Source organism: Nelusetta ayraudi, unplaced genomic scaffold (genome assembly GCF_046127955.1).
Source record: "Nelusetta ayraudi isolate G7.1 ecotype Tasmania unplaced genomic scaffold, CSIRO-AGI_Nayr_v1 ptg000135l, whole genome shotgun sequence".
In the NCBI taxonomy this organism is placed as follows: Eukaryota; Metazoa; Chordata; class Actinopteri; order Tetraodontiformes; family Monacanthidae; genus Nelusetta; species Nelusetta ayraudi.
Genome location: NW_027466185.1, coordinates 5,466,122 through 5,477,740, shown reverse-complemented (window position 1 = coordinate 5,477,740; position 11,619 = coordinate 5,466,122). Strand labels below are relative to the sequence as shown.

The following is an 11,619-nucleotide window of genomic DNA, read 5'->3' as shown; positions in this document are numbered from 1 at the left end:
TTTCACTTTTTGAGATATTAACAATTGTTGCAAATGGTCAACTTGAGGTCACCCAGCCCCCTGATCATCAACCAAGTCCAAATGAACCCACAATGGTCACATTTCCTTTGTTTGGCATTTGTGAGAGTTGGAGTTGGCTTTCCTACCTGTAGAACAGTTCTTATTTATATCTAACAATATACATAAATCAAGGGTCTTGCTCCCAGTTAGCTGCCATCTTGCGTCACTATATTTCTAAGGAAGCCTGTTGTGGACAATCCAGCTGCCTGACAGCCCGTTTAATATTTAGGGTGAACGCTGGCGTCCTCAAATAAACCAACGAAGGAGAAGGAGAAGGTCGAGGTATCCAGGTTTGGGTGTGCAGGCCAACGTACTTCACTGGGAAGTTTAGGAGAGGGAGGGTGAGAGGAAGATTGTTGCAATCTAAAATCTAACCACTTGATGTCGCGTTTCCCTCCCAAAATCTCCAAACCTTACACTCTTAACCTTTAAAAACTACAACTCCCACGAGCTTTTGCTTCCACGGACTCCAGGAATGTGTAACTGGAACGGAGGAGGCGCCCGTAAACATGGAGGTGACGGCCGCGCGTCGCTCATTCCTCTGCGATATTGGTGAGGAAGCCCCCAAATTCTTGTGACAGTATCCAAATAGCATGTCTCCCCCTGTTAAAGAAGAAGCAACCTTTCTTTAGACGCCAGGCGCAGCTTTATAACTACTACTAAACTCATGTTGACCAGGTTGTGTTGCGTGGCGGTTGTTAACCTGATAGGTGCACGTGATATCGTTGTTGATGAACGTTGCCGCTTGTCTTATTCGAGGTTTCTGGGCGGACCGGACCGCCCTGCACGAAGCAGCTTCCCACGGCCGAACCCTCCAGCTCAAAGAGCTCATAGAGAGCGGCTCGTCGGTCAACACAGTCACGGTGGACAACATCACCCCGCTCCACGAAGCCTGCATACAGGCGCGTCCGAACTGCGCCCGCTTGCTGCTGGAGGCCGGGGCTCAGGTGGGTTGTGGGGATGGTCCTTGAACGCATCACTCATACATTCGAGGGCCAAATTTTTTAAGCTCACTTCCCCTTATCGTTGTTGATGGTTCATGTTGGTTGATGCTGTAACATGCTCAAGGTGTCGTCAACAGGTGGTGGGAAGTAATGAAGTACGAATACTTCTTACTCTGCCTAAGTAGATTTTTTCAGATATGTGTACTTTACTTGAGTATTTATATTTTTCTGTCGGCTTTTTGCTTTTACTCCTACATTTGGTTCTGGTTACTTTTGTGTTTAAATTATACAAATTCTGTTAAAAGAAATTCACTTATTATTTTTTATATTTGTTATCACTTGAAGTGGAGCTATTTGAAAAGTGCTGTTGTGTAATTCAATATAAAAGTGGATCGTATTTTAGAGGGAGATTATTTAGCTTTGGGCTGTTCATCACGTTTTCAGTACAGAGAAAAATAAACATGTTAAAAATAACATTGCTTATTGTTGAATAATGGCTGACTGGTCATAACTATTAGTGATTACAGTTTGGTTGCACCGCAGTTGAAAAGGGAAAAAACAAAACAAAACTATAGTATTCAGAGCAGCAGATCTGTTAAAAATGATCCAGATGCTTCTGCGAGTCTCTTCAGGCCAGACTATTCTGCCACAACTTTTTCCATTTTTGCAAAATTATCACCAAATGTATTGTTTCATTAATTACATTAACACTTAAGTACATTTCAGAACCTGTACTCTCTTACTTTTACTTGAGTAAATGAGTTGAATCAGTATTTTTTACTTAAACCATTGTTTTTGTTTTGTACACAAGTGTCTATATTTTTACTAAAGTACAGAATGTGAATCCTTTTGCCACCTCTGGCCATCAAGCAGATACTGTTTCCTGCAGGTGGATGTGCGGACCATCCACGGCAGCACGCCCCTGTGTAACGCCTGTGCCGGCGGAAGCCTTGAGTGTGCAAAGCTGCTGCTGTGTTATGGGGCCAACGTCAACCCGTCCCTCACAGCGCTGACTGCATCCCCTCTGCATGAGGCCTGTATCCGAGGTGAACCGTCTACGAAATGAAAAAACCTTAAAAAACAGATCCAAACATGAGACACATCCAGCCTGATTACACACTTCCCTGTTGCCCTCAGGAAATGTTGAAGTAGTGAAGCTGATGATAGCCAGTGGCGCGCAGTTGGAGGCCTACGATGTTCACTTTGGTCCACCCCTTCACATCGCATCTGCAAAAGGACACGTTGACTGTGTCAAAGAGCTGCTTATTGCAGGTCAAAATTTGTGCAATGAAGTACTACTTTTTTGCGGGGGAGGAGAGGGAGAGCGGTTTTTGTAAATAGTTTACTCATGAAATTCTAGAATATGGGTCACCAACAAGGTGCCCGCGGGCACCAGGTACAGTGGCCCCCAAGGACCACATGAGTTGTTTGCAGGCCTGTTCGGAAAAAAAAGTAATTTTATTCAACCTTGTTTAGTCATTGTTGATAATTATTGAGAACTCATTGTGATCATTGTCTTCACGGATATAAGTATTATTAATAGAATAGAATCACATTGGGGAAATCTACATAATTACAGCAGTGTAGTGCAAAGAGAAGAAAAATTATATTGATTAAAAAGAAATAAAATGTTTATAGGGTGAGAAAGGAAAAAAAGAAACAAGATCTTTACATCTTATGGACAGTTGTATTTGCGAGTTATCTGAATTATATTGACAGATAAATAAGTATTTTATTGCAATTCATTACTTCAGGAGAACCAAGCCAAACTGGTTGCACTTCATATGACTCAGTATCCATGAAGTAGCTCTCAGTTTCCAAAAGGTTGGTGACCCCTGTTCTAGATCATCGACCTGGTCAGGATTTCCATAAAGACTCTCTCAATCGCAACCTTTCTGCAGGTGCCAAGGTCAATTCAGTGAAGTTCCACGAGACGGCTTTGCACCACGCAGCTCGAGGCGACATGCTCGACATGATCGAGCTGTTGGTGATGTTTGGCGCTGACGTGTACGCCAGCGACAACCTGGGCAGAAAACCCGTCGACTACGCCACATCCGTGTCTCCGGCTCACACCTGCCTCACGTTTTATGAAAGCAAGTCAAAGCTCCACTGCACTGCACAGTTTTTACATTCACAGCTTTGCCTCATGATTCTCCTCTTTTTTTTTCTCTGGGACAGATCATCCTCTGAGCCTGCAGCAGCTGTGTAGGATCTCAGTGAGGATGGTTCTTGGTACCAAAGCGTCAAAGGTCATAGGTCAACTGGACATACCCCCCCGCATCTGCAGCTACCTAAATTACTGTGATTGACTGTCCCACATTACTGGAGTGAAGTCATCTTTGGGTGTCTGCCCTTGCAGGAGAGACTGTTGCAGCATTTTTTTCACTCAGTGCAATTAATTCAATGAGTTTACGCTTTATTATTTAAGAGACACTGCTGAACACTGTTTGTTTTGACTGGACATCATGGAACCTTGTAGGAATGTTACTGTGGCTGCTTTGGGCAGTGGTGGAAAAAGTATTCGCATGGATAGTTGGGTAGAACTACTTTGACAAAAGTAAAAGGACTGATTCAACTCCCTTACTCAAGTAAAAGTAAGAAAGTTTCAGTAAAAAGTTTTTTTTTGCATTAATGAAACAAAACCTTTGTTGATAATTTTGCAAAAATGAGGTTGTGACAGAATCACCTGGACTGTACTAACCAGAGTGACCCCCAGGGCTGAGGTTGCTGTTCTAAAATAATCTGCCTTTAAAGTATCAGTTACTTTTATATTTGATTACAGACCAGCATATTTCAAATAGCTCCACTTGAAGCAACAACAACAAATTGCAAAAACACTTTTAAACGCAAGCGATTTTTCAAAGTAAGAGGTAAGAAGTAGAGATATTTGTGTACAAGTGTAGGGAGTAAAAACAAAAAGTTATCAATTAAAGAAATAGTCAAAGTACAGGTACCTCAAAAAAAAAAAAAAAAGAAGAACTATAAGTCCCAGGGTGCCTGTCGTGTTCCGGGGACTGTCATGTGACCCTTGCTGCACGTCAAGCGTCACGCTTCTCCCTCCCACCTCCCCAAAAAAGGCCCGTGTTTACAAACATCATGTGTAGCTGTTGTGACATTTGACTTATTGCGGCCGGAGAAGACGGACACAGAATGGAGACAGAAAACGCGCAGCAGTGTTTCTACGGAGACATCGGTAAGTGTCAATGTCCGGAGCTTGACCAACTCAGCATGGTAGAAGAAGAACAAATCCAAACGTAGCTGGTAGCGAGGAAGCTAGCAGGTGCCAGGCGTCGGGCCCGGTGTTATGTTGATTTGTTTGATACTAAACGAAACGTGCTGGTCTACGGTTCTGCAGATGCGCACTACTATTTCGCCGAGTTTCATTTTCATTTTTACGGGTTTGGCTCATCGTTGGCTTAGGTTTCGTTCAAAGCAGCGTCGGTAGCGAAATTTGACAAAGCAGCAGAAGTTGACGCAACACCGGTAGCCGGTGGGTGGGTTTGACACAACTCCGTAGTAACATAGCGTTAATTTGTGTTTTCCGAATAGTAAATTATCAAAGTAATTGATAGAGCAGACAGTTATTTCAAGAAAAGAAAATCTGCTTTTCAGATAGATTACCAACATCTACTGGCCGATTTATTAGTTACACATTGCCAGTACCACGTTGGATCTTATTTTTGCTTTTCAAAACTTGTTAAATCAGTTGGTGGTCATTTAACAAAGTGCTGGAAAACGATTTGACATGATGGCATCACAAGATACGCTGTTGACCTCACACACCCATGAATCAAGTGGGAGGGTGGTCATTAGAATACAGTGAACCACAGTGGACCAGTTTACTCCAAATTTTGACCCTGCTACTACAGAACATGAAAAACCATGTGCTCTGTGCTAAACATTAACTAGCAGTAGAGACATATTGGGGAAAACACAGTATCAATTACTAACATATTAATGTGGTTTTATAACAATAATGATAATAATAATAATAATAATGATAATAATAATAATAATAATAATAATAATAATAATAATAATAATAATTGTAATGATAATAATAATGATGATGATTTAATACTAATGCGTTTGCTGTATTGTGGTGTGTTGTGACCCCATTGTTCCTCTGCAGGGTGCTGGTCAGAGAGGACCGAGGTGCACAAGGCGGCCTCCCAAGGCCAGGCCGCCGAGCTACAGACCCTCATCCGCAGCGGCGAGTCAGTCAACATGGTGGCCGTGGACTCCATCACACCGCTGCACGAGGCGTGCGTCCGCGGGCAGGCCGAGTGTGTGCGACTGCTGCTGGATGCTGGAGCCCAGGTGAGCAGCGTGACCCATCTAACACGGCCTGGGTGACTTTTGGAATTAAACTGAATTTATTTATTTATTGGGAAGAAAACCCAACTGTTCTTTCTACAAGAATCACAGGACCAGTGAATATTAAATATGAGTATTATTTTAAGAATGTTGTTTACAGCAAATATCCTGTGTAATTTATGCTACTGGTCAATAGTTTGGGGGTCACTGACTCATTTCTGCATTTAACTCCATTAAAAGCAGCTTCATGAAATAATCTACTGGAATACTATAAGAACATTACTAGTGCACGGAAATCAGTCAGGATGTGCTGAAGACATGAATATGTCGATATGAATTGAATGTGATTTTAGAGAATGAATATCAAGTGTGCAATGCATATCAGGTGTGCAATATGAGGCCGTCATGACAGAAGTTGACTGCTATAAAATTGCAAACAAACAAAAAAAAATGTAAACATTTCTAAAACAAAACTTTGTATCATAATCACACTTTGTTGTGTGTGCTAAACCAGCGTTTCTCTTTAAAAACAAAAAAAAATACTATGTATATATAAGTATATAGATATGTGTATATATATATGTGTATATATATGTATATATATATATATATATATATATATATATATATATATATATATATATATATATATATATATATATATATGTGTGTATGTGTATGTGTATATATATGCATATATATATATATATATATACCTATATATATATATGTATATATATATATATATATATATATATATATATATATATATATATATATATATATATATATATATATATATATGTATACATATATATATATATATATATATATATATATACATATATATATATATATATATATATATATATATATATATATATATATATATATATATATATATATATATATATATATATATATATATACCTATATATGAAACACAGTGTGTGTGTCATTTTGGAGAAGCATTCGGCTCTGCAAAGGAATATGGTTTTGGAGACCAGAATGAATGGACAGTAAAGGTAGTCAAAGTCTATTGGAATGCGACTACTCGCCCTAACCCAAACAATCCTAATCTATAATTCGGCCCCTCTCTGCATCGGCCTTGGCCAAGGTCGCTGCTGGAACAACTCCTCCAGGAGATGGCTGCAGTTAGACGCTCTGGGCCGTCTGCGTTCATACAGAATTTTGCACTCTTGGAATTCTGTCAATCACTTTGAATTAGACAGTGGAAATGGTTTTCATTAAAAGCTACTTGTTCCAAGCACATCTTGACTGATTTTCATGCATTCATAATGATCGCAGAGCAGTCAATGTCACTATTTCATAACACTGGTTCTACTGGAGTTCATTGCACAAGTGACCCAATCGGTGAACCAGAACCTTTCACCTGTCGTATACATCTGACAAGAAGCGGATGTTAAAAGCTGCAGAAAAACAACACGAGGCATGTTGAGTCGACATGTAGGTGTAATTCTGTCACAAGAGGTTCGGCTAAATTGTTGTAACCATCTTGCATCAGGTGGACGCCAGGAACGTGGACGGCAGCACCCCGCTGTGTGAGGCCTGTTCAGCCGGCAGCCTGGAGTGCGTGAGGCTTCTGCTGGACCATGGCGCTAAGGTCAACCCCGCGCTGACCTCTCGCACGGCCTCGCCACTCCATGAGGCCTGCATGGGAGGTGGGGTTCAGCGCCCCCTGGTGGTTTTGACGTTACTCCTGATGCCATGCTTTTGCGTGACGCCCTATTTTCCTGCCGTTCCTCAGGGAACGCTGACTGCGTGAAGCTCCTGGTTGCCATGGATTCCTGTCTGGAGGCCTACAACCTCTACTATGGGACCCCACTGCACGTGGCCTGTGCAAACGACTACCCTGACTGTGTCAAAGTGCTGCTGAATGCAGGTGAGCATTTAACCCTATTAAATATCGGGGGTGAGAAAATGTAACAAACAAACCCATGATTTTTAATTTTAGCTTCTGTTTGCTTGCTGATAGAGTTCATAAGGGATATTTCTTGATTAAAATTTTCATTTTAAACACTTAAAACATATATATATATATTTTTTTTTAATTTGGTAGGTGCCAAAGTGAATGCTGCCCGGCTCCATGAGACTCCGCTGCACCACGCTGCCAAAAACATGCGAGTTGAAATGATTAAAATCTTGGTGGAGTTCGGTGCAAACATCTACGCCAGAGATCTTCATGACCGGAAGCCGGTGGATTACACCACGCCGGGCTCTCCATCTGCAGCCTGCCTCCACCTTTATGAAAGTAGGTCCCAGAAACTGGCTTTGTAACGCTAACTGGTAAGAGCTGTCCCCCGTTCTATTGTTAGACCTTTTTTAACAGTGTAGTGGTGAAATAGCACCAGCAGATGGCAGTCAAGGATTACGTTGTGGATTCAAGATGGTCGAAAAGTTCTGGAAAAGTTTTTGAAGGAACGGCATGAAAAGAGGAGGAAATATAATTACTGCCTTTTTCTGGTCAAGTATACAGACATATATATTTGCTGTTGTTGAATGCATATCACTAAGCTTTATTTTAAAAGTGCACAACAGTAGGGAAAGATGATTTTTGGATACAAATGAATAAATGTATGTATTCAAGATTTTTTGACACACTGTATACACATATATATGTATATGTGTGTGTGTGTGTGTGTGTGTGTGCGTGCAAATATATATATGTATATGTATATGTATATATATGTGTATATTATGTGTGTATGTATATGTATGTGTGTGTGTGTGCATTTATGTATGTCTTTCCATTAAACCGTTGGTGACAAAGTTTAGAATCACTTCTAACTGAATGTGTGCTCTGTCCGTAGCCACTCCCATGAGTCTGCAGCAGCTCAGCAGGTTGGCGCTCAGGAGGAAGCTGGGCACCAAAGCTCTGAAGGTCATAGGTCAACTGCACATACCCAAACTCATCATCAGCTACCTCTGCTATCAGTGAGCGAGCGTGCAAGCCGGAGGGCCGCAGGATCAGCGGCCAGGAGGAGACTGAGGAGGGACTGAGAGCTGGTGGAGTCAGCGACGAGGACACAGCGGCCGAGGTGCTTCTGCAGGAGAGAAGATGGAAGTAATGGACACACACGGTTCAGTCACAAGCACAGTCAGTCGTCTCACCAGACTCTTCACGAAGCAGCACTTTCACCTCAGGAAGAGAGTTTTAGAAGCTAAAGAGGCTAAAATAGGGAAATCCCGTTTTAGTCAATCAGGAGTATGAATTTTTACAAATCAGTTCATCTATGCTGGCAAAGATTTGAACTTATTTTAATGTTCAATCGCTTAATTAATGGATTAAGTAGAGTATCACTATTTAGAGTATCACGCACTGCGCGTCTTAGTTTTCTTGACTGTTTAACAGCAGTTTTTTTTTTAATCTTAAAAAATATGTTTACAAAAAATATGATCAAAACATTTTTGTGTTTTTCCACCAGACACAAACAAATGCATTTTTTTTCTGTTTTTTGTTAACAAGTAAAAATAACTAAATCAAATTCTTGTACTTGCCATGGATGTGAGGCAATGGGACTTAATCTCACTGAAACATCCTGTAAATGCAGCGCACGTACAGAAGGGAGCACGTGCGTTAATGTTGGTGATAGTACTAAAATAATTGCGCTTTGAGACTTAACACAAAGTATCACAGGTGCATGGAGTATTGAAAAATGTATTTTAAAGTATGCTGTACTGTAAAGGTCTCATTGTTAAAAACAAGTGTAACAGTTGTTGTTGTTGATCTTCAGCTCCAGTTTACTTCTTCTTTTGCATTTTTTAACTGACTGGCCGTCCTAAAAGAAGGAGAATATCAGAGTTCACTGTCGATCTAAGTTAATAACACAAATGTAATTATAGAGCTTAACTAGATAAGAATATTGAGCGACAGACTGCACTTGAACATTTTACTTTTTCTTGTTACAGTGAATTATGGAAAAATCTCAGTCTTAAAATTCACTTTGAGGAGACACATGTGTCTAAATGTCTAAACTTTCTCTGGTGTTTAATGTTCTCTTATTCTACCATTTTAAAATCTTCATTTTCACCTTGTGCCAATACAAGAAGATTTTTTGTTAATGCGGACAGTCCTTGTGACCCACATTTGATCAGTGTGGCAGGAAGCAGCTATTCTGCTGACAGGAAGTGATAATCCTCAAATGGAAATCCAAATAGCTGCTCCTGGCGCTGCTTCCTTTGGATTCATTCATCCATCACCTTCATCATCCTGCACTCAGGATTGCAATTTTTTTCTTCATATTCAGCTTCACTGTAAATTGTTTCTGTCACTGGTCAGACTCGGTAAACACGAGCCCACTGTGTGCTCAGTGGGTGTCCAACGTTACTTCAAATTCCAGCCATAAAAGTCTTCAATAGCCCTCAATGTTTGTCCTTTAAGCACAACAAAGCTAAACTTAACATCACAAGAGGGATTTTTTTGTGTATCTAATTTTAGAGGCGAGACATGGGCACCAGTCGCAGCAACAATGTTCCTCACAAAATGACCTTCACCTTAAATGTTAAAAACACAGTGGAAATGTGAAGCTCAGACAGCATTCCTCAGATATCCGGAGGTATGTTTTCATCTGTAGTAACATCCAGGAAGACCATGCAGCATTTCTTTGGTCCCAGCAGCTCTCACAGTGACATACTCCAGATGCTGCTTGGCCTCCTCAGGTTTCGCCGTGCCTGGTGACAGACCTTTGTTTGATACGGACGCTTGGAGCCGTCGCCGTTGCCGCATATTTATAGCTCCGTCTGTTTGCTCAAGCAAATCTGCTTCTGAAGGCGCCGGCCGAGAGCCTCGTATTTTTAGAAGGAAGCGCGGGGTAGATGTTTATGAATTCCATAAAGTCCTCAAGTTTGAGGTTGACGTGACCTGCTTCGGATTCGGTTTCATAACGTCTGTTCATCCAGGGAGGATGAATCAGCAGCAGACACTTTGTGAACCTGCTGTACGATGCTGTAGCCTGCTGCTGAATGGCATAGCTTGAAGAAAAGTTCAAGAAGGGCGGTAAATGTGAGGAAGAAAGGTCTGTGTGGGATGTTCTTTACTGCCCAAAGGTCAAGTTGCACGACGTTGTTTTCAGGCTGCCCCTGCTTCTTTTTCGATGCTTTTCAATGCTTCACGTTGAAATCTCATCCATTTCCTACGTGTCCCTACGTCGATGGAGGTGTGCATTTGTTTTCTTGAAATAACAAATGATAACGTGCACCATCCATTGTAGCTTTGCAGCTAGCAGCCGAGAAGACACAAAGAATGTTGAAACAAAGATGTCCACTTTGCATAGCCTGCAATCTCGCCGTAAGGGCAAGATCCACATGAAGGCTGTGGTAATGGTGCCCCTTACCAGACAAACTGGACCGCAGCGTCTGTTGGACGGCACCACACAATGCTTATGGAGACAATGGACATCAACATGTCAGTAGTCAATAGGTGAAATTTCAACAAATTTGAGTAACCTATCCTGTGTAAAGTCAAGTGAACTTAACAAAGCTAACTGTCAGTGAAGTCCCCATCAACATTTGGATGATTGTAAGTGATCCATTTAGCGTTTTGCTCTAAATGGGGATAAGCTCTCCATACTATATTTGATAGGAAACCTATTTTTGAAAATGACCAGCTCCTTGCATTTGTCAAGAGTGCACCTAATAACTTTGCTGAAAAATGATGTTTCATTTTTTTCATTCGCCGCCTTCTTCTTCTTGCATTTTAGCTCAGCTGCACAAAAACATCTTTCACTTTGTAAGGATGACATATGTAGGGTTTGTCGCACAAAAAAAAGACCTGTGTATTTCCATGATGCCATTGATGGTTGCGACATAAATACAGGTGTGGGTCCATGAGGGTGGTGGAAGTTGCCACTGACGTGCAACAGTAAAAAGTGCTGTCAAAGTGCGGCTTGTATGTGTGTACTCTTAACGTGCTTGATTTGTAAGCCAATGAATACCTGGTGCACAAAAATAAAAAACTGTTCAACAGAACACTTCTCTCTGGCCTTTTTCCCAACCGGTTTGAAAGTGCATGAAACACCGTCCACGTGCAGGCAAATGATGACATCACTCTACAGGATTTTAATGTTTGATTTCTACAACCAAGTAAGGTAAAAGCTTGCAAAGCTTTAATATGAAGGCCATCAGCTCGCACGAGATCAGCACCTGCGTGTTTACTGTTTGTCTGGCCGACTGTTACGGTACATTTTAAAGGGAAATTTCCTTCATGTCCCCCCCGCTCCCATTGAAATATCTCATTTCACTCCCAACGGTTGGCTCACTCCCTAAACGTGCCGGGCTC

At 41.3% G+C, this 11,619-nt stretch overlaps 2 protein-coding genes across 5 annotated transcripts; both read left to right on the top strand.

The window, feature by feature from the left end:
- The first annotated feature begins 97 nt into the window (after window positions 1-97).
- Window positions 98-3,862, top strand: asb13a.1 (ankyrin repeat and SOCS box containing 13a, tandem duplicate 1). Of its 3 annotated transcripts, none has more exons than XM_076011363.1 (6): window positions 101-612; window positions 856-1,007; window positions 1,894-2,050; window positions 2,142-2,276; window positions 2,906-3,097; window positions 3,183-3,862. In XM_076011363.1, the coding sequence occupies exons 1-6, from the start codon at window positions 570-572 to the stop codon at window positions 3,311-3,313; spliced, it is 810 nt and encodes a 269-aa protein (XP_075867478.1). In that variant the 5' UTR covers window positions 101-569; the 3' UTR covers window positions 3,314-3,862. The 3 variants fall into 3 exon arrangements, with proteins under 3 accessions (XP_075867479.1, XP_075867478.1, XP_075867476.1); XM_076011361.1 differs by having other exon boundaries at window positions 102-612; window positions 820-1,007; XM_076011364.1 differs by lacking the exon at window positions 2,142-2,276 and having other exon boundaries at window positions 98-612; window positions 820-1,007.
- Window positions 3,863-4,024: 162 nt separating this feature from the next.
- On the top strand, window positions 4,025-9,372 carry LOC142877032 (ankyrin repeat and SOCS box protein 13-like). 2 transcript variants are annotated; one of them, XM_076011365.1, is made up of 6 exons: window positions 4,025-4,197; window positions 5,137-5,324; window positions 6,847-7,003; window positions 7,090-7,224; window positions 7,402-7,593; window positions 8,153-9,372. In XM_076011365.1, exons 1-6 carry the CDS (start codon window positions 4,155-4,157, stop codon window positions 8,278-8,280), a joined length of 843 nt encoding a protein of 280 aa, XP_075867480.1. In that variant the 5' UTR covers window positions 4,025-4,154; the 3' UTR covers window positions 8,281-9,372. The 2 variants fall into 2 exon arrangements, with proteins under 2 accessions (XP_075867480.1, XP_075867481.1); XM_076011366.1 differs by lacking the exon at window positions 4,025-4,197 and adding an exon at window positions 4,246-4,494.
- The last annotated feature ends 2,247 nt before the right edge of the window (window positions 9,373-11,619 follow it).

What these genes read in the sequence shown, in the direction of transcription:
- LOC142877032 (XM_076011365.1), top strand. Translation starts at nt 4,155, where the DNA reads ATGGAGACAGAAAACGCGCAGCAGTGTTTCTACGGAGACATCG. An exon ending in GTGTTTCTACGGAGACATCG is followed by an intron (nt 4,198 to 5,136) that starts GTAAGTGTCAAT and finishes GTTCCTCTGCAG; the next exon opens with GGTGCTGGTCAGAGAGGACC. An exon ending in CTGCCTCCACCTTTATGAAA is followed by an intron (nt 7,594 to 8,152) that starts GTAGGTCCCAGA and finishes CTCTGTCCGTAG; the next exon opens with CCACTCCCATGAGTCTGCAG.
- asb13a.1 (XM_076011361.1), top strand. Translation starts at nt 570, where the DNA reads ATGGAGGTGACGGCCGCGCGTCGCTCATTCCTCTGCGATATTG. An exon ending in GCATGAGGCCTGTATCCGAG is followed by an intron (nt 2,051 to 2,141) that starts GTGAACCGTCTA and finishes TGTTGCCCTCAG; the next exon opens with GAAATGTTGAAGTAGTGAAG. An exon ending in CAAAGAGCTGCTTATTGCAG is followed by an intron (nt 2,277 to 2,905) that starts GTCAAAATTTGT and finishes ACCTTTCTGCAG; the next exon opens with GTGCCAAGGTCAATTCAGTG.